Source organism: Lutjanus erythropterus, chromosome 6, assembly GCF_056507025.1.
Source record: "Lutjanus erythropterus isolate fLutEry1 chromosome 6, fLutEry1.hap2, whole genome shotgun sequence".
NCBI lineage: Eukaryota > Metazoa > Chordata > Actinopteri > Lutjaniformes > Lutjanidae > Lutjanus > Lutjanus erythropterus.
Genome location: NC_139322.1, coordinates 28627413 through 28649737, shown reverse-complemented (window position 1 = coordinate 28649737; position 22325 = coordinate 28627413). Strand labels below are relative to the sequence as shown.

General features: G+C 40.8%; 1 protein-coding gene across 1 annotated transcript; it reads left to right on the top strand.

Moving 5' to 3' along the window:
• Positions 1 to 1208: 1208 nt before the first annotated feature.
• On the top strand, positions 1209 to 22325 carry LOC146325496 (transketolase-like). The gene is made up of 14 exons (XM_084721557.1): positions 1209 to 1520; positions 4272 to 4389; positions 4615 to 4728; positions 5611 to 5708; positions 10066 to 10257; positions 11389 to 11507; positions 12836 to 13032; positions 13162 to 13326; positions 14229 to 14385; positions 16273 to 16403; positions 16566 to 16649; positions 17727 to 17820; positions 17942 to 18064; positions 21542 to 22325. Exons 1-14 carry the CDS (start codon positions 1414 to 1416, stop codon positions 21727 to 21729), a joined length of 1887 nt encoding a protein of 628 aa, XP_084577683.1. The 5' UTR covers positions 1209 to 1413; the 3' UTR covers positions 21730 to 22325.

Genomic DNA, 22325 nt, shown 5'->3' with positions numbered 1-22325 from the left:
GAGGTACTCCACTACATTTTGTACTTTTTATCTCACACCATTTATTTGATGTCTGTATTTACTGCTTACTCTGCAAGTTCAAACTATTAATACAAAATATAAATCAACGAGTTAAATCTGATGTATGACCACCTTTATAACTGTAACATAAGAGATTAACACATTAAAGCATCACTAATTATTAATCCAGTAATATAATACAGATGCTTCTGAGATTGGCCATTCTGCATGATGAATCCTTGTACGTTTGGCACTTTAGTATAATTAAATTATTTTTTTATCCTTACTGATCCTCTTTTTATAAATACAATTTAGTTCAAAAACCATATGCATTAAATGTAGAGGAGGTTTCTTGATATTGGTGCAGATATACAAGAACCTTGAGTTTCACATCTATACTGCCACATGGTGTCAAGCAACTACAAGCAAAGTGCATTAGTTGGTAGGACATGAGTGCATCTGAAAGCATGTGAAAGGTGTGTGTGTGTGTGTGTGTGTGTGTGTGCGCGCACACACATATATACCCATGTGTGTGTGTGTGTGTGTATGTATATATATACATATATATACACAACATGCTGTGCTGTTTAACATAGTTGCATAAGGTGGTAGAAGTAGAAGAATAAGCCCCTTTGTCATATTTTACATTTCTTGCTCATAGAGCTGCAACAATAAGTTGATTAATCAATTAGTCAATTAAAAATAAAGAAATGTATTTTGTCTTCTGAATCCAGCAGACAAAAGAAGCAATTTGAAGATGTTGCTTTGGGCTTTGTAATGAACATTTTTCACATTTTTTTGACATTCTATCGACTAAATTAATTGATTGTGAAAATAGGTGGCATGTTAATTGATAATAATAATCTTTACTTGCAGAGCTAGACGGCAAGAAAGTTCCTTTATCGTTATAATATTTACATTTCCGGCTGTTTCTAATTCATTCATTTGTAAATGGTCAAAACATTGTACACATTTGTTTGTGTTGTATTTGTTTTTCTGTTTAGTTTCACTCCTGAATTTCTGTGTCATTAGATTTCATTAGATACAATGTGGATGAGTAGAGACTGAACCATGGTGTGTCTGACGGTGTGATCGTGGCCTTGGTCTCCAGCACAGTGCCTTCCTACCATTGGCTGTGCTCTTGCGTGTCACTTTGGAGTAACTGTAGGCTTCTTTTAGCCCGAGATTAGCCATATTCATAGGCTTTGCCTGCCACCACGCCCCCTCCCTCCCTCCCCTCTGTCTGTCTGTGTGTCTGTCAGGGTCAACAGCACCGACTCTCTTCTTTTTTAACCCCTACTGCCATCGGCCGCTGCACACTTATCGCCTTCAGTCTCGGGACAGCGGACAGACCGGGGACTTTTAACTCTTCACTCCATTTTACCGGCTTCTTGTGTGTGCGTGTGTGGACAGATGGAGGACTACCATAAACCGGACCAGCAGACGGTGCAGGCGCTCAGGAACATCGCCACCCGGCTCCGGATCAACTCCATCAAGGCGACAACTGCAGCGGGCAGCGGGTAAGAGGAGGAATACTGAGAATAAACCAGGCTGGAGATTAAAAGTCTGACAAAACGAAACGTGCTTTCTGTCTTAAGCCAGTTGGGCTCCTATATGATTCATGCACTTGTTTGTTTGAAGAACAAATTGACAAGAAACGCAAGCTTGAATTTGTAGAGAACATTAAGTCCTGATGGACAGACGGTCCGCAGCAGAGCAGCAGGATAAACCTACAGTTTATTATATTGCTGATGCGGAATATTTACACCCTGTATATCTTATTAAAAAAAACTGAGTGACTTTAAATTTCCTTATCTGGTTCTGGGGCGTGAAACAGCTCTGTGCCAACATGCGTTGTGCGCAATTTACGCACTTCTCCAGATAGGAGACTTGTTAAGGGTCACAGTTCAGTTACTTCTCATTTTATGTATCTGGATTGCAATTAATTTTATTTAAGTGTTAAGTGTCCGAAAACAATTAAAGGTAATGCATGTATTTAAAAAGTCTGCTTTTATGCTCAACCGCCCCTTTAATTCATAAAACATTTAATACATCGTGTTGCATTTGGAGGTTCGGCTGCAGGTGCACCAGCACGTTCCGCTCTTCCTTTAACCCTTTGTATGCTCTGTGGTCGGTTATGTAACAGAGGACGAGCACAGACCGGGTCGGTGCGTGGTCTTGTTAAGTACATGGGGCGACGTGGTGTGTGGCGGCGGCGGAATCGAACCGCGCAGGACGCACGGTCGACGCGCTCAGCGACTGCGTACGCTTGTGCAGCTTGTCACATTCACAGACGTCAAGCGGCTGTAATTAAACAGGAAACATGCATCCGGTCGGTGAGAGATTTTCAAAATAAAATCGAATTGACGAATGTGCCGCGGTGTTTTTCATAGAAAAAAAATTACAGTGAAAGTAAATCGTAGGGTGCGTTAAACTTTAATTTCTGCGTACGTTTTTCAACATCCAAAGATGGCCATTCCACGTGCCAAAGGCAGCACACAGTATTACATTTAGCCGGATAGCCTAGTGACATACAAACCTGTTACGACTCTGCCACCCTGTTATTATTATTACAATTATTTATTTATTTCTCTGACAGGGGTGGAAAAAGTCTGATTAGATTAGATTTTTTTTTCAAGTACATAAGTAATACCACAGTATAGAAATATTGTCACAAGTAAAATTCATGTATTCAAAATCTTACTGAAGTAAAAGTAAAGAAAGTGAAGGTAGTCGTCATGATGCAGAATGGTCTGTTTCAGAATTACATGTATTATATTACTGGCTTATAATTAGTGATGCATTAATGTGTTAATTACTTTAGTTACGACTGGTAGAGGTGGAGCTAATTTCATCTATTTTATATGCTGCTTGGTAGATTAATCTATAGTAATACGTACAGTGCATCATATTTTAGAAGCTAATTTATATTTTTTTATTAATAAGCATAATTTGTAAAATACTGGTAATTAAAGTGATCAAATAAATGTAGTGGAGTAAAATGTAGAATATTGTCTATCAAAATGTATTAGATTGGAAGGTGGAAATATGCAAGTAAAGTACAAGTACCTCAAAAGTGTACTCAAGTGCAGTGCTTGAGTAAATGTGGTTAGTTACTGAGATGTAGTTATACTACACTTTTCTTTAAAGTCACTTAAGACACACTGCTAGTGAAAGTTGTATGAATAAGTGGACTTAAACCTGACGCACATTTGTCCCCATAGTCACCACAGGACTGAGTTCAGTCAAAAGCAATTAACCCATAAAGTACGTTTGAGCATCCAAACATAAACAATGTTTATTTGTTTGTTTGTTTGTTTTTTGTCATCAATAAAATTAACCCACAAGACATTAGCACTGATTACAAGTGTATTGAGATATTTGACAGTTGGTAACTGGAAGTGAAACCTGCTCAGAATAAACCAACTCTGTGACCTACATTTTTCTGCTCTTTCCAGGTTTCATTACATTATGACGGGTCTAAAGGGCAGAGGGTGTTGCACACTGTACATTTTGTAAAGGCCCCCAAGGCTAATTGTGATTTGTGATAAATGAAATTTGACTATACTACTACTAATGATAATAATAATAATAATAATAATAATAATAATAATAATAATAATTTTAAAAAATCTGTCCAGCATCAGTCACCATTCACTGAGCATACTTTATCCCATATAACATATAACATCATCATGCTTATTGGGTTTTGATTTTGTTCATTTTTGATTATTTGATCACATTTTCCATTTCAGGGGAGAAAAGAAAAATGCCTTCAATGGAGGAGGTCTGTGTGAGGTATTATTGGCATGTGGTTTGAAAATTAAGAGAAAAATAACATTGAAAACATAAAACCTCACTGTAACATATTTTGTGTTGAATTGTATTGACTTTAACAGTTTGGATGACACATTGAATGATGTCTTTGTACTGTATGTATACTGTGTGTACTCTCTGTGTGTGTGAGAGAGAGTGAAAGAAAGAGAGACATCCTCTAAACACATTTGCACTTCTTTATGTGTGTATGTTTGACAGAGAAATGCTTCCTGACTGTCTGACCCTCATAAAGACGGACAGCCTGGTTACTGTCTCTCTTACATAACTCTCTGAATACAGCTGCTCTGGCATGAATTAACCCAAAGAGTCAAACTCCACCTCTGTGTGTGAACAGTTTGCTCTGAAACATGCTTTTAGATTTGAGCTGAGGAATCCAAACCCACATAAAGTTTTAACTAGACTGCTGTGTTTAACTCGTCTCTGTTTTTTTGCAGTCATCCAACATCATGTTGCAGCGTGGCAGAGATCATGTCTGTGCTGTTCTTTCATACCATGAAGTACCGACCTGAAGACCCCCGTAACCCCAACAATGACCGCTTTATCCTCTCAAAGGTAACACACACACACACACACACACACACACACACACACACACACACACACACACACACAGGTGCATGCACAGGGATGACACACACAAGACACATCTAAAACAGCATCTTGTAAACTGTTATATGAGTTCTAGCAAGAACATGAAATACCGTGAGATACAATGAGATGCACAGCATCTGATATTACATTCTAACCATCTGATCTCTCACCTTCTCACCTCCTCAGGGTCACGCAGCTCCAGTGCTGTACGCCGTGTGGGCGGAGACAGGATACCTGAAGGAGAATGAGCTCCTCAACCTCCGCAAGGTCGACTCTATCCTGGAGGGACACCCTGTGCCGGTGAGGTGACATTCAGACCCTGCAGGGAGTTCTGTGTCTGAAAGTCATTCATTCCAACATCACAATACATACATTAAAACTATTACATCACCAGTCTGTGTGTTAGTCTGTGTCAGTGTATTTCTTACACTGTAATATTAAAAAGGATAGAGGATAGAGACCATCCAAGGGGGGGTGCAAGATAAATCGTACAATGATTAACAGGATCATTAAAAGAATAATAAATACATCTCTGTAACACAAATAGTAGGTTTGTGTTTTCCAAAATCGCTGTAATCTCTGTCTTTTTCTTCTGGTATTTCTCAAATGAGGGTTCTAGTACCCCTAGGGGCACCTTTAAGTACTGCTGGTGGTACTTGATTTAAAAAAAAAAAAAAAGTTAATTAAAAGAATATCAGTCATTCATAATTATATAATTTTAAACCACCTTTTATAGAATACCTTTTTCAATGCAATCATTGAGGGATGAAAACTATCAGTTTCTGTATTGGATGACAGATGAAAATGAACCACTCAGTAGTAGTTTCAATTTTTTTTTAAAATACTTTATTAAATGTTTTGCAGAGAGGGAAAATTTCAAGCCATTAAGTTTGATAATGATTACTTCAGAACGTAACACGTGTATTTGAGCAGACAAACTGTATGCAGACAGAGACACAGTGACAAAGATGTTGTTGTGTGACAGAGATGCTCCGTCCTCGGCTCCTTTCTCTTCTGCTGCTGCAGACATTAATGAGACTCTGTGTTCACATAAAGTCTCCCAGACACAGACTGTAGACACTGTCCTGACAACATGACCATTTCATGTTCTCTGTGTTTGCACACTTGAGTTCTCCTGCAGCTCTGTACAATAACATGAATGCCGTGTGTGTGTGCTAACAGAAGCAGCAGTTTGTGGATGTGGCCACTGGATCTCTGGGTCAGGGGCTGGGAGCTGCCTGTGGGATGGCCTACACTGGAAAATACTTTGACAAGGCCAGGTAACATACACAGAAACACACAAGCACACACACAGGAATTGTTCATAATAAGTAAATGACCTCATGCAGAGACTCCCAACATGCACATTATAACATACATGAAGGAGCACAGCGACTCAGCTTGCATCTGCACATATTAAGGTAGACGGTATGAAATTATGCAGGACATAATGCGTGCTGCAGCGAGCAGTGCTGACATGTGACATTTCAGCTTGCAGCTTTGGATCAAACCGTACCTGACAGGCCTGGTCTGGGCTGACATTTAGGCAGCCACTCAGAGAGTCAGGAGAGCTGACCTCTGACAGGTTACCCTCAGATCTGGATGAATGAGGGCACCTGCTCGGTAATCTGAGAACAGAAAAGAAGAAATTAAATGGTGAAAGAAATCAGGAGCTGCATTTTACCCTAATATTTCACTAAATCAGAAGGAATTTTTAATCAGGGTGAGAGGGGTGGTATAAACCTTTAATAATCCAGTCAATTGGAATATAATAACCATGTAGACGCTTATTCAGATTGTTTCTCTTTGGTTGGAAGAAATCTTTTGAGTATACATTTTTATCAGGTCCTTTAATTTGCCAGTGTAAACAATTAAGCTAGAATTTCTAGTTTATGATGGGGATTCATGTGTCTTTTCACAAAAGGTAGAATCCAAATTCAGATAAAGATAAATTTCTTTTTTGTGCACACTTCTGTAGCTGCAGTGGTTTGAATAGATTATTTTCGTGACAGCCATGTTAATATGAAACAGCAGGATAAACACAGACGTTTCCAATGACACTAATTAAGGTCCTGTTCCATTTCGTGTAGCAGAGTCACTTCAGGGAGCCAACATGCACAGTAGCAGCAGTCTGACTCTGTTTTACCTGAAATGTGACAGATTTTTAATTGGTATCAGTGGTAACGCCTGCGTTTACTATTTCATGTCAAGAAGGCTGCTGTGAAAAAGGTCAGCGAACAGGTCTGCAATGGACACTGGTCATCTACTAGTCAGCTGAATGTTAGCAGGGTTGCACATCAGTCCTCATGTGTCTCCTTTGTTCTAGAAAGAACCACGTGGATTTCAGTTCAACAATAGAGAGAGCGAGATCGTTTATCCTGCCATAAACACACAACACATTCCTGTTCACATTTTCACAGAGCATGGACATGATTCAAAAGCATCCGAGCTGAATTTCAGGAACACAGTTTGGCAGACTTCTATGTGGACAAAACGGAGGGAGACGACAGTCTCAAGTCTCAAAAGGCAATTTTGTTTTTAACACACAACGGACGCAGTGGCACAGGCGGTCCGGGAATGCCGTACATGCAGTCTGAGTTTGGCCGCCCTTGATATCTCTCACTCTGCATTCTGTGTGCACTCGATTGTTTCTGCTCTAATAATCACACATGCAAGAGCACAGTTCCCCCTCGTCTCTGCCTCACACTCATCATTTCTCCAAGAATTGGCAAAATCCTGGGCCTCTGCTGCACCTGCATGGTAGATTATACCATATACACATATATGCATGTGATTGTGTATACTGTGTGTGATAGTGTATGTATGGACAAGGGCGCATGAGTTTCCCGTGCGATGCTCAGAGCAGCTTGTCAAACTAATTCGCTGCAACATAACAGCTCACTTAGAGGGCTGCATCGCTGGTTTCATAACATCATCTGAGGCAAGAACTGCTAAATGGAAACTATATCAAACCTCTAGTAGAGATATACACACACACACACACACACACCTGCAGGATCAACTGGAATGAACCAGCAAATATGCATTCGCAAACTTTAAAGTAATATGAAACATGTAATGATAAAAAGCAGGGCACTGAACAATACTGGATTTTTTAGGCTGATACCAATATTAGGGAGTAAAATATTCTAATCAATACATTGGCCAATATGCTTTATAAAAAAAAATTATAATAGCACTTATACATAAACACCTACTTTTTGCAATAATATCTCAAATAATAATAATCCCTCAAAAGTTGTTCACGCTTAATGACAAAGAGAAATCATAGGGGCAGATTATTTTACAATTTAATGATAAACTTAATTGTCCAAAATGATATCAGGGCACTGAAACAGTGAACTTTCACCGGTATTTTTAATAAATACAGCTATAAAATAAAAAACACAAATAGAGAAAAATACTTGCATATATTAATCCTGAATTAAGAAAAATGATTAAATACACACAATGCTGCCTATGTATATGTATCAGTCAGGTTCTACTGGAAATGAATCCCACAAACAACCAAACACAGGCCTCATCCCCTCTGAGGGTGTGGTTTATTAAAATATGACACATGAATGAACCTGTCAGATGTGTTTATCACCAGTGCTGAGATGACACTGAATAACTGACTCTGTTCATGACTTCATGCTGATGTGACTCTGGTTCAATACTGTAAATATGGATCAAACGCATGCAGGGTTCCCCCTCCCGCTCTTTCAGGCTCTGGATAATGCAGCTCATCATGTGTATTGAGCGCATTGACTGGAAGTTTCTTCTTCACTGGCTTTGTGCTGGCAGGGTGTAATGGTGTGAGTGGCCGAAAATGTCAGAGGTGCGTGTGTGCGTGTGTGTGTGTGTGTGTGTGTGTGTGTGTGTGTGTGTGTGTGTGTGTGTGTGTGTGTGTGTGTGTGTGTGTGTGTGTGTGTGTGTGTGTGTGTGTGTGTGTGTGTGTGTGTGTGTGTGTGCCAGTTGGACAAGTTTGGGCTGTTTTCAAGGAGAGGTATCACCTTGTCCTGATCCGTTATTCTCAGCTTGCAAAGAGGAGATGAAAGAAATACACGCGCACACACACACACACTCCTCACACCTCCCAAGGGATCACTTCACTCCTGTACATGAAGCACTGCTTCAACCTGCTTTAGTTATGTTGGATGCCCTTCAGATCACTCTGTGCGTGTGTCAGTAGCATCATATTATTCTTGATCTTGTACCATGTTGGTAGCACCTTTCACAACATGCATGATACTTACTTCACATTAAGACTAAGATGAAACGCAGTCCTTAGTTTCAGTCTCAGTCTTTGAGACACACATGCATGTGTTGTTGCCATCTGACAGAAAACTTGTATGTTCAAAACCAGTGCTTTTCAGGAAATTAAGCCTTGTATATTTAAAATAATTGAAGTAGAAAACCCTGAAGACTGACCTTCAAGATGGAGGCGGGGTGGAGCGATGAGCTTCTGCTGACAGTTTTAGGATCCGATGGTTTAGTCACAAGCTTCTCTTAATACTTTTCATTGGTTAAATGCCCACAGACAGACATATAGGGTCACCAATATAGCACTGATTTATGGAAAAAAGAGGTTTCCCCTCAACATGTAAAAAAGGCCACTTTTCTATATATTATTAAAGATGTGACACAAGAAATTTTAGTTTCTATATCTATTCTGTATATTTACTTTGCTGACCCTGCTGTTTCTTCAGACCAATGCAGGGTTAAAGCTGAGGTAGGCAGCATATTTTTGATGTCACTGGGCAAAAGTTCTGTGATAACCTTTCAGCATAATGTAAGTCAAGTGGCCTGAGATAAAACTCAACTTCCGCTCCTCCTCTTGGCTGTTTTCAGGCTTTAGAAACATCCCATGACGGGAGACTTTGGCCAGTCACTGGTTGGTGAGATGGTCTCATTCCCAAACTGTAAGATTTGATGACCTGAGAATGAGACTCAACAGTCAACCGTCTTTCTTCAGATTCATCTGCTGCACCTTTAATTACTTTTGTAATGAGCCACCAGATTTGGTCCGGTGCATCTGTATATATCATTACTGATGGGTTCGGAGGAGGAGCAGACATATTTCACCTGCAGGATTTAGAGCACAGTGTAACTGGTACCACTCTTTTTTTTTTGTCTCCCCTCCAGTCTCAAATCTCTCCCTCTGTTCTCTCCCTCTCTTCATCTCCACCTCTGTGGAATTCCTCCCTTCCCTTTCTTCCTTTCCTCCTCTTTCTTTCTGTGCCGTGTGTTTTTTCTTTGCGCTCACTCAGGGTTGGAATGCGTGGTATAATGCGGCGTGTCTCGGCCTATCTTCCAGCTTTAATGAGAATGTGTCTATTTGACTGGAAAGCTGTCAGGAGTTGTTACGCCATGGGAGCAGTGAGTGAGGATGATCAGAGCATGGCGGGCGGGTGGAGTGTGTTTGTGACTCTGTGTGTGTGTGTGTGTGTGTGTGTGTGTTTTAGGTGTGAGGGTCAGCTGTCACATTGAGCCTTACAGGAGGAATCAGAGGGTGGGAGGATGTGCCAAGAGGGAAGCTGGAGCGGATGTGGAAAATTATGCTTGCCCGCTATTTATTCATCTCTTTGTCTGTATACATTTATTTAAAAACGTGAAATCTGTCTCTGTTTGCAGCTATCGGGTGTTCTGCCTGCTGGGTGATGGGGAGCTGTCGGAGGGCTCGGTGTGGGAGGCCATGGCCTTCGCCTCATATTACCAGCTAGACAACCTGGTGGCCATCTTGGACATCAACCGGCTGGGGCAGAGCGACCCGGCTCCGCTCCAGCACCACGTGGAGAAGTACCAGCGACGCTGTGAGGCCTTTGGGTGAGCAAGGGAGGAGTCAGAGGGTGAGGGTGGTTTGAGGGAACATGAAAAGTATTTGTGCATCTGATGAGTCCATGTCCATTGTGCTGAAATTATCAGACAATTAGACAAATAATTCATCTAAAGATTATGAGTCAACAACAGCTTTGATAATCAATGAATTTGAAATTTTATTGAGTAAAAATGTCAAATATGGTTGACTGGTTCTTTACTCATAAATTTCGACTTGTTGCTTTTGTTGCTCTGTTTTATGTAATTGAGTTTTTAATTCTTGGTTGGAACACAATTTTATCACCTTAGGCTGTTGGAGATTGAGGTGAACATTTCTTTCTACTCTGATATTTAAAGACTAAATTAAGAATCATGTAATCAAAAAGATACCATCAGATTTCTCAATAATTAATCACTAGCTCCTGCTTTTTTGTGTGTGTTTTTTGTCAGTGTGACAAATTAAATATAATGTAAAAATCAAAGTGAAGATGTCTGTCCCTGATCGTATGATGGTAAAACCTGTATTCTCAAACAAGTGTCGAGTGGGTTTTCCCTGTTCTAAAAATGTATTTTAATATCACCTCCTCTTCTTCAGTCACCATGAATTTAACTGTGGTCTTATGTTCCACAGATCATTTAACTTTTAAGAGACTGGTATGGATCCCTTAAAAGTTTCTGAGGAAAATGAGGAATCCTTGAGTAGCTAAGGCCAAACACTTCCTGATGGTAATTTTCTGCATCCTTAGGTATACATGGATGAAAATTCAAGGGGAACCTTAGCCTAAGTGATTTTGTTTACCAAAATGTGTCTGAAACAAAAAACTATGATATGGTTCTTTCTATACCATGTTGTGTTAGTTTGGGTTGGTTTCAAATCACCTGCTGCATGTCATCCCTCCATCCAACACTTGCAGAGAACTGATATGAGCTAAAATGCGAATATGCTGCGACAGTAAAAAGATCTGCAGCACCATCACAAATGGGGTGAAAGGTGGTGTTGATTTTAGGAGCCTGTGGGCATTCCAATAGGATTATTCCCTTAAAAACATTACCCAGAGTTACATTCATCCAGGGGGCCAGAAGCCATAGCATCACACCTGTGGGACTGAGTCTAAAATTTGATCTCTTCTGTTTTCCCAGCTGGCATGCCATCATTGTGGACGGCCACAGTGTGGAGGAGCTGTGTAAGGTGCTAAGTCAGCCCCGTCACCAGCCACTCGCCATCATCGCCAAGACTATCAAGGGCAAGGGCATCCCAGGTATAACAATCAGGCACGCACAGTGATCTGCAGTATGTAAGGTGCAGTTTGAACCTGTCAGATATATAAGTAAAGTTCAAACATCTTTCCTTGTTGGTGCATGAAATTGTGTTATTATCCACCAGCTTTTTTTTTAGGAAGTTTTGAGTCAAAAATGCCATAAATCTGTCATGTGTCTCTCTTTCAAACTGTGACATCAAACTCTCAGTGAATATAACATATTTCAAGCAGAACAATTCAAAGTAATCCTGACACCAAAAGCCTGTTTCTAAACGATGACTCGGTAAAACGGTGACAACTGACTGGGAACAATACTCCTGTCAGAAGTTGTCTTAACTGCAGAGGGGACCCACCGTCAGTGCAGAGGGGCCCTAACTCGCTGTAATCCAGGCAGCGCTTTAGTGCTTTAGCTGCTGCATCTCTGTAATCCCGCAGAATGTGTAGGATACACTGCAGCAGCAGCCCATTGTGCTCGTGTTGTGATAACAAGAAGGGAAGTGTGTGTGACCACGTGTGTTTGTAAGAGGGAAGGGGACACAAAGAAAGGTAAAAAGACTGTGTGTGTGTGTGTGTGTGTGTGTGTGTGTGGGAGACGAGTATGTCTTTATAAGACTGTCAGAAATGGTGAATGCTGTTATTAGAAGCCTGTGCCCTCTTGATTCTGACCTTTTGACCTGTAAAGTTCCCTGTTGTGACCCACTGAAGTGGACGTTTGTTATGAGACCAGCAGATGCCCATGGTTTATTTAAAGTGTATTTGAAGTAGCATGTGCATACATGTAGGATATCAAGAGGACTTTATGCATAGAGTATATATACTTTATTGGTCCAGAGCTACAGGCATTATACACCACACACAAATTGCTGCAGAAACTCTATTTTAGATTTTCTGTTATAATTTTTGTGAGGTCACAAAATACCTGTACTAAGAAAAGTAAATTTTGGGTCTTTTCAGAACTTTCCCTTTATATGATTCCTTAAGACGTTTTTCTCTCATTCAGAATATATTGAGGACACAAAATCTGTTGAGTTTGTTCATGTTGCAGTTTGTGTGAAGCTGGTAAAATGCCTGGAATATATTATCAGGTGGGCCCAAATTTTTGACTAATGTGAAATGTGAAAATGTCACACTTGCACAGCTTAAACAGCAACCTTAATCACATAAACAACAATGCTTTGTGTTTTGCACCACTTTTATTTATTTATTTTTTTTCTATGAATAAAAAGTTTGTTTTTCCCTTCTCTAATAAATTGTTATTATATTGTACAGTAATAGTTGTACCTGTTTGCTCTGGCCCTCAGTTGTGTGTTTGTGTGTATATGTTTCAGCGGCTGAGGATAAGATGGGCTGGCATGGTAAACCTCTGCCCAAAGACATGGCCGACAGCGTGATCAAAGAGCTGCAGAGCCGCATCATCAGCTGTAACAAGCGCATCTATCCTGCTCAGCCCAATGAGGACGCACAACCTGTCAGCCTCCGCAACATCCGCATGCCAAGCGCACCCAGCTACAAACCTGGAGACAAGGTATGATCGGTGGTGGCAGAGAGCTCAGGTACAACTTTCAGAAAGACTCCAAGGAAGCTTCAGCAAATAATCTGCCTGTATTGATTGCAGTTAGTTGATTGGTTGTCCGTTTTGTCCCCATGTAACCAGATTGCTACGAGGAAGGCTTACGGCATGGCTCTGGCCAAGCTGGGCCGTTACAATGAGCATGTGGTGGCTCTGGATGGAGACACCAAGAACTCCACCTTCTCTGAACTCTTTAAGAACGAGCACCCGAACCGCTACGTGGAGTGCTACATCGCAGAGCAGAACATGGTAAGAAAGAGCTGTTACCTTCTTCAGTTAGACAGCTGGAGAGGTTCTGTAGAGGAAGTGAAGTGAAAAATTACAGTTACAAAAAACATCCTGACAGCAACATCTTACCTATTAACATCGGTCCAGTTATTAAATTTCTTTAAGTAAGCTTTCCAAAAATAACAGGAAACCACAACCAACTTGCAAATTTCCGGTTTATCAATCTGAATGAAGCTTTGAGTTCATAATAGAGGCTATTAAAGTTTCTATTCAACAAATAAAATAAGAGCATTTGGTTCTCTGAGTTTTGATTTTCAGCTGTGTCAATTTACTTTCAGTGTTATTGCAGCAAAAGCGTTTTTGCTGTTGCATCATCCCTTGAGTAGCATTAAATCAACCATCATTCGGCGTTCGTGTTCTGGTTTTATTTACATCAACATCATTATGAATCTTTGCAGGGTCCTTTCATACAACAGCAGACCAATCAACATGGGTCAGCATGTGTCTGGAGTAAATAAAAATCTGCATCATCATGATTTAACATGAAATATAAGTATCATCATGTCATTGCTCTGTGGGCTTGGCAGAGGCTTTTAATGACAGTAAGTGCTCACTGGGTACTTATTACATCATTATTAACATGTAAAGATGAGGTCCTTTTCTTTTCATGCTGCTTTGGAAATAGCTTGAATGAATGAAATAGTCATTCAGACGTCCTCAACTGGCTTCATAGGCTAATAGTCCTGATGGTGGCTGCGCATAAAGTAAATTCTGAAGATTTTTACAAAGGTGATGATCTCTAACACACGTCCGTAGCTCATGACTTCCCCGATCCCACCTTACCCGCTTTGCCTGCATCTTTTATTTTTCTATTAAACACATTGTTTCCAAGCCATCCCTCTTGCTTCTCTTCTCTCCCACAGGTGAGCGTGGCGATTGGTTGTGCTGTGCGAGACCGTAATGTGGTGTTCGCCAGCACCTTTGCCACATTCTTTACCCGAGCCTTCGACCAGCTTCGAATGGCCGCCATCTCTGAGAGCAACATCAACCTCTGTGGCTCCCACTGTGGTGTCTCTATTGGTCAGTTCCTGTCTCTCTTTACACCAATCATGACGTGAAATAGGTGACCTTTGACCTTTTAGTGGTTAATATTAAAGTCATTAGCTCTTCTGACTTTTTCCCAACAACATCTCATTGGTATCACTGTTATCCAGTACATTTGTGCATTTATGAGATCAGAAAGTGGCATTTTGTAGTAGTAGGAGAAAACTGTTATGACAGAGAGAGAAACATTTTGTTAGCATATGACAGCTGTGACCGCTGTTTTTATTGTGGAGAGATCTTGTGTGTCAACCACTGTAACCAATGTTATAGCTAATTATTATTTCACACACTCATGTAACTATTCAAATATGATCAACTGGTTTTCTACATCAAATGAATCACAGCCTCAGTGACCTTTGACCTTTGAAGCTGCACTCATTAGGACCTTCACTGTGACCCACCTTTCCTCTCGCTACACCTTTTTCTTAAATCCAGTTTGGCACAGTTGACTCTTCCTAAGCCCTAAGCCCCGTCCCTTTTAGCTCTGTGTTCCAATAGCAGTTTAGTAGATCCTTAGTCAAGTGTGTACTTCCCTGTTTCCTATACTTAAACATGTTATGCACTAGGCTTGTCTATGTTGAAAAGAAAACCAAAGATGTTGCTACTTGTAAAAGCCGTATAATATAGTCCCATCTAAGGTTAGCTAATGTTAGCAAAATGCTAGCAACTAGCTAACTAATGATTCATTCATGCTGCATCCAAAATTACATACCATGCACTATATACCCAAAATGTCTACAATCATTAAACATATTTTTGTGTAAAAAAAAACAAAAAAACAAAAAACAGTAGTATGCATCTTGTTGGATGCTCTGTTAAACACATATCACTTTGTTGGTTGAGGATGCATTGCCATGGTAACCTGTGCCAAGGCCTTACTCTTTTCTTTTTTTTTTAAGATATAGTGCCTAACAAAGTTACTCACATTTAAAATGAAGCATTATTAACGTTTTCCTAGAGCTGCCTTAGGTGCTGTCTGCCTTTGTCTGTTATGGTGTTGTTGACATCACTACTGCATTGCATTGTGGGTTAATATATGTTATTGTAGTGTCTAGTGTTTGCATACTGTAATATTTACCAGGAAATAGTATGCTCATGCTGTTGGTTTCATACAAAGGTTTCAGACATACTGAAAAATCTCACATACTGTTTTATAATAACATGTTAGTATGGAATTTCAAACGCAGTTGTTGATTAGCTAGCTAGTTAGCTAGCTAACATTTTGCTAACTTTAGCTATCACATGTAAGTAGCTAGCTAACAATTGATGTAGGTTAGCTACCGAGGTTCCACCAGTACCAAGTTTGCTCAACTGGTATTGGAGCACAGAGCAGTAAGGGGCGGGACTTAGGAAGGTTCCCTGTTTCGGACTGATTCAGCCCACTGCAGAATAAAAAATGTGCACAATGTATGTCAGATGAAAATCAACTCAGGCTAATTTCAAGCATCTGTGGAAAATGTGTAATTCCTGTTTTATCACATCGCTGCTTCCTTGACTTCACATTAGTGGGTTGAACCTTTCCTCTGTATGTTTCAGTTTTAATTTTCCTGAATCCTAAACCTTTTTCCCCTCATCTTCTCGCCTCCTCCGTTATTCTGTTGTCCATCTTCCTCTCCTGGTATCAGCACTCCTCCTCCTACTCCTCCCCCTCTCTGTCTCTCTGTGTCATGGAGGTGATGACAGAGCGGCCTGATTCTCTTTCACCTCCTCCTCCCCTTTCTCCTTCTCCTCCACCTCCTCAGGTACATTGCATGCCCACCTCTCCACACTGAATGCATGCCAGACGTACCAGAATTTATTTTTGTACAGTCTACAGCAAACATATGAGTCTAACTGCACTAACTGATATGTGCGTATGTTTAGGTGAGGATGGACCCTCTCAGATGGGTCTGGAGGATCTGGCCATGTTTAGAGCCATTCCCACGGCAACCATCTTCTACCCTAGCGATGGTGTCTCCACTGAGAAGGCTGTGGAGCTTTCTGCAAACACAAAGGTACACATAGTCCCCTGTAAGAAGAAATGAAAAGTTTAAATCCCGAAAAAGGTTTAAAGCAGAGTAAAAGCTAGATATCATATTTAGTTGTGTGGCATCCAATTTTCCAGTTTTTGTGTCCAAAAAGTACAGACTTGTTGAATTATTTCTGTTTTGTTTCAGGGTCTGTGTTTCATCCGAACAAGCCGCCCAGAGAACAACATCATCTACAACTCTAATGAGGAGTTCCATGTTGGTCAGGCTAAGGTTTGTAGCAGCGTTTTCCTACCTCCATGCTGTGTCATAGTATGATCTGAGGATTCTCATCTGAGATTAGCCTGTCAGAGGCTGTAGAGCGCTCGGTTTTAGAGCTAGAGTGAAGATACTGGTATCATATGAAACTAGAAAACATGAAGAATCCTCTCTGAATGACCTGGGACATTCACACGATGTATAGATTTCCTAGCTATATTGAGAAATTTCCATAACAGAACAGAAGTGCTTGCTTTCCACTGGCAGAAAATGCAATTCTTGCAGAAATCTCCATAATGTCAAAAGTTTTGATAGCAAATCACAGCATCAGAGACTTGACATAGAGTGCTGCAAATTGATCTTCAGGGTCCCAGCTTTCAGATGATGTAACCCACCTCTATATGGCTGTTCTATTGCCTACTCATTTCCTCTGTTGCCCCCAAAAAATGACAAGAAAAACAAGTGTTTATTAAGGTTTGGGGAAATAGAGTAGGCTCTTCCATGATGCTAGGACTTTAAAGACCCCCTCCAGTGAAAATCACATTTTTAGCCTGTTTTTAACATGTCCATAAACACCATTATTGCTTTGAAACTACAGTGAGCCAAGGCAGTGTCAAAAAAACAGATTCAGTCAGGCTGATTTTATGATGTCTTAAACCTACAAAACCAATCCCATTAATCGAGGGGATGGCGCTCAACATATAATAAGCGTCAAAGCTGGATGTAGCTAGTTACTGTGATTAGCTAGCAAAACATAGGAGAAACCTCTGTAGTTCAGACACTTAGGGGTAGAAGTTGAGGGTTGGGGGGTGCAGGGTGTGTGGAGATGGCAGGGCCTCTTTGCATATTCATGAATCCTTGAATGATAAATGAAGGCAAGACATTTTAACAAGGTATTTGAATTTATTTTGCAAAAAAAAAACATATCATGCGCAATTTATTACTTCTGCAGAGCATTTTATACTGTTTAAAACACGACTGCAGGTGGACTTTGTCTTTTTAACCCTCTAGTCAGATTATCATAAATGACTAATCTGGCTAAACTGTGTGCACACTTCCTTACATACAAATATATCTTCTCTTCCAACTCAGGTTGTGTACAAAACCAATGACGACCATGTAACTGTGATTGGAGCAGGAGTGACCCTCCACGAGGCTCTGGCTGCTGCTGAGCAACTGAAGAAAGGTAAAAAGACAGAAAGCATGAAACATGAATCAAAACAAAAACTACGTCAGCATAAAAATGTACTGTTTTTCACATGAACTATCTGCTGCACTGAGTTGTAACCTCCACCTCCCTCTCTCAGAAAGAATTAACATCCGCGTGATCGACCCGTTCACCATCAAACCCCTGGACTCCAAAACCATCATCGACAACGCCAGGGCCACCAGAGGACGCATCATCACAGTGGAGGACCATTACTATGAAGGTGAGAAGACAGTATTTATGTGTATGAGGCACTTTCAGTAGATGGTGGCCGACAAGCCCCCAGTTTGGAGAAGGAACGCAACGTACTGCTGTGGACAGGGTCAGCAGCAAAATGTATTTTAGCCACACAAAAAGGCAGAACTGAAAAAAAATTAATATCAGTTTATGCTATATTTCAATTTATTTTCACCACCTTACTTTGCTGTCAGACAGGCTTTTCGAACTGGAAACCACCGTTATACAAACCAAATAGCAGTTTCTCCACACCAACCAGACTCCATTGGCAAAACAGTAATTTTACCCTGAAGAACACAGGAGTTTCTGGTTTACCACTGTTTCAGTCAGTGAGTTTGTTTGTATTATTTTGTGACTATGGTGTTTTAAAAGAAATGCTTGGATTCACCAAACTCACACAATAACAAACAAACTAATTGATCGAGGCAACTCCCATGTTCTGCAAGATAAAATTACTGATTTCATCTGTGGAGTCTGGTTGGTTTGGAGGAAGTGATATTTGGCTTATATAAAGGTGGTAGTGAAGGTATTCTAAATATAGTGTACACTTAAACTGATATTATTTTTTTTAAGTGGCTAAAATACTTGTCCACAGCAGTACATTGCTTAGCTTCCATGCTGGTGGTCCTCTCTCCTTCTCCAATCCGGGAGCGTGTCACCTGCCATCTACTGTAATTAATACAGTGACTATCGTCAAGTATGTCATACAACCCCACTTCAAATGATCCAAACTATCCCTCTAACCTGATCAAGCATGTTGCATTTCAGCCTGTAACATCCAGGGTTGAACTCTCACACATCCTTATGCTCTGTGTGATCTATCCTGCCTCTTTCCAATAAATCAAATCAAACAATCAAAAATGATATTGCAAAATAAAGTGTGATGCCACTGCATAATTTTACTGAATTTTATGATCAATTAGAATCAGGTCACATCTGTGTGGAGTCTGCAGCATTTGTAGGAGAGCTTTAATGAGCAGGCATAAGGATTATTATGCAGCTGCTTGTGTGTTTGTGTTGCCCGTGTATCGACTCATGAATAAAAATGCCCTGAGCAGCAAAGGACAAAGGTCTGACTGCAGATAGAGGAGCTCTGAGGAGGCTGGAGTCTGAGCTGAGGAGGAGGAGGGGAGGAAGAGGACAGGGATGCTGTATGTGGCAGGGCATTTGGGATGAGGGTTGCGGGTGAGAGCAGAGAGATGGAAGATATAAAAATGGTGAAAAAGACAAAAACAGTATATGGAGGAGAGGAGGGGGGGTGGAGGAGGAGGAGGAGCTGGGAGAGCCTGTCAGTGTTTCTTAATTTCAGCTCCGGCCTTTGGGCTCTCGCTGACCTACATACAGTACCAGCATGACGAGAACGAGTGTCCACAATTTGCTTTCTCTTTCTCTCTTGTTCCTCTTCTCTCTCCTCTTGTATTTGTATTTTTTTTCCATTGCAGCCTTTGTCGTTCTACATGTTGCTGCTTTACACACAAACACACCTGAATTCAGATTCATGTGAGAGGTTGATTGCATGCAAGTGAAAATGTTGTGATATGTCTGTGTGTGTGGAAGCTGGAGATATTAAGAAAAACTACCCAAGAACATAACATTTTTGGTGGGTGGGTGTTTATGTGGTGTGCATTGGCATTTGGCAGGGGGTGGAAATCAAGTGGTATCCAGGGAACAGAGGGGACGTAGTGTCCAGATGGGCAAATGGTGTGCAGAATGCAAAGAGTAATATCCCTCTCAATAGAAAGGTTCTTTCCTCTCAGAAGATTTTTTTGTTTTATTTCCTTTTATTGTGGAGACAGAGAAGTGGACGCTGAGTTTCATACATTTGTTTAGTAGAGACAATTAATTTTTACGTGCAGTCAAACTGGTAAAGTTGCAGTACCAACCAATAGTAAAGACGTGTGTGTCGTTCCCCTTGGCAGGTGATCGCCACTCCTCTGCATTTGAGAATGTGTGACTGTGCCTTAACAGTTTTTACCTTTTGTCAAAGACATACTTTTTTTGCAGAGATAGCTACTGAAGTTAGCATGCTAACCAGCTTGCCCTGTGTTAGTTTGGAGAATGAATTTAACAGGTGGCTAATTCTTACATATTGCAGCTTTAAACCTTCACAAGTGGTTTCAAAATATGTTACTCCTTTTCCAAACCTTCTCAGGTCCCATCACCTTTCACACTTTTTCTATTTTTATCAGCTGTGAGCAGCTCCTCAGTTTCCATTGTGTGCTGAATTTTCAGACTACAGTACAGCACACACACAAAAAATGAGAACTGCTCATGTGTGCACAGACTTATAGATATAAATTTTCCAACATGATCACACAACAAACGTAAAGCATAGGTAGAATTTGCATATAATATGCAACTGGGATACAGTGTGTGTTTCTCTGTGTCTCGTGTACACATCCACTGTCGTCTGCTGGGAAAATGTAGTAGTGAAGCAGTAAGAACATGTAATGACTTTGTCATTCCTCAGATTTCATGTTCACTCGATCAGAAATGTTTGAGTGACAGTTTAGAGTGAGAAGTATAATAAAAATGTGTGTGAGAGAAGGGGAGGAGGATTGAGTGAGAGTCTGAGGGGGGTGAAAGTGGGATGGGAGGAGTGAGAAAGCGGAGGGAGGGCGGTGTCCGTCCTGTCGGTCCACATCATGTCACTGCAAAGCTCAATTGCCCGTGAAGGCGTGAGAGAATTAATATGACAGAAGGGAGGAAATAAAAAAAGATGGAAGATTAAAAACCAAATGAGAGACTTAAATCTTAATATTAGGAGAAATACTTTTTTTTGTCATGCTAGTAGAGTATTTTTGGGGGCTTTATGCCTTAAATTCATAGGACAGCTGAAGATATGACAAGGAAGGGGACGAGAGAGTGGGAGAATGACATGCAACAAAAGGCTCAGACCCTCGGCTCCTGCAGAGGACTCACAGCCTCAGTACATGGAGCAAACACTCAGCCACCTTGGATTTGATTAAATTCAGGGGTCTGTGATTAACATCAGATATGCCATGGGAATTTCAAAATAAAGGTGCATCTTGAACACGTCGATATAGATCAATATTTTTACTTTGCATTGATCATGTAAGATTGTTGAACATTGAATCGATATATCAATCCACATTTTTGTTCACTTTATTATCTGCAAATAGTCACCACCAGTAATGACTTATAATCTGCCTGTGATGTATACCTATACTTCAGAATTCTTTTAATTTACTTAAAGCGTACAATGACCACTTAGAGTAACTTGTAATGCACTGTAACAGGGATTATAATCATTATAATCATATTAGTATATGTTTATAATGTATCATAGTGATGAGGGTTAGGGTTAGGGTTATAATTATAATGTACAATGATTCTTTTAAAATAAATGTCCATAAGTGACCAGCACTTATTTTTGTCTGTGATTTGGGTGGACTGGCCCTTTAATCAATAGTCCTGACTGCTCTTTATTCTGATTCCTCAGGTGGTCTAGGTGAGGCAGTGTGCTCGGCGGTAGTGAACGAGACCGGCTTCACCGTCCACCGCCTGGCGGTTTCCCAGGTGCCCCGGAGCGGCAAACCCCACGAGCTGCTCCGAATCTTTGGCATCGACCGTGACGCCATCACTCAGGCAGTCCGGAAGGTGCTCAGCAGCTCTGCCAACGCCAAGTAAGAACGCTGCAGCCGTGGAAGCAGCGGCAACAGTATGGTAAAGGACTCCGTGGTTAACCGGTGGTCACCATGGAGACAACAAACAAATAAACCAACACAAATGGAGGGGAAGCACTTCTGGCCCACATGCGCTCTCCTCCTCACAAAACAACCCAAAGCTTTAGTTTGAAAAGCTAAAAAAATAACATGATTTTTCTCTATAACTGTCATCAATGTGGTTTTGAGACCCCAGATTTTTACCCCATCAGTTTGTGAGTTCAGTAAACACACCCCTCCCCTTCACACACACACACACACACACACCTCCACTCTTCCACCCTCTAACCCCTACCTACCTCCCAGAGAAAGTTCTGGTACTGCTGTAGTGTTTCAGTAAAAGCAGTGAACGTGGTTTGGAGTAAAGTCTTTTTTATATTTTCTGTGGAACCCCTCACACTTCTTCGATGCAATGACTTTGTAAATCCCACCCCACTAGACCCAGCAGGGCGTGGACAACTCTGGTTTGGTCTGTTTGAGCACTGACTGTTTTTAACCATTTTGACCTTGACTTTGATTGGACTGCTTCACAACAATAAAGGGATGGTTTCTTCACAATAA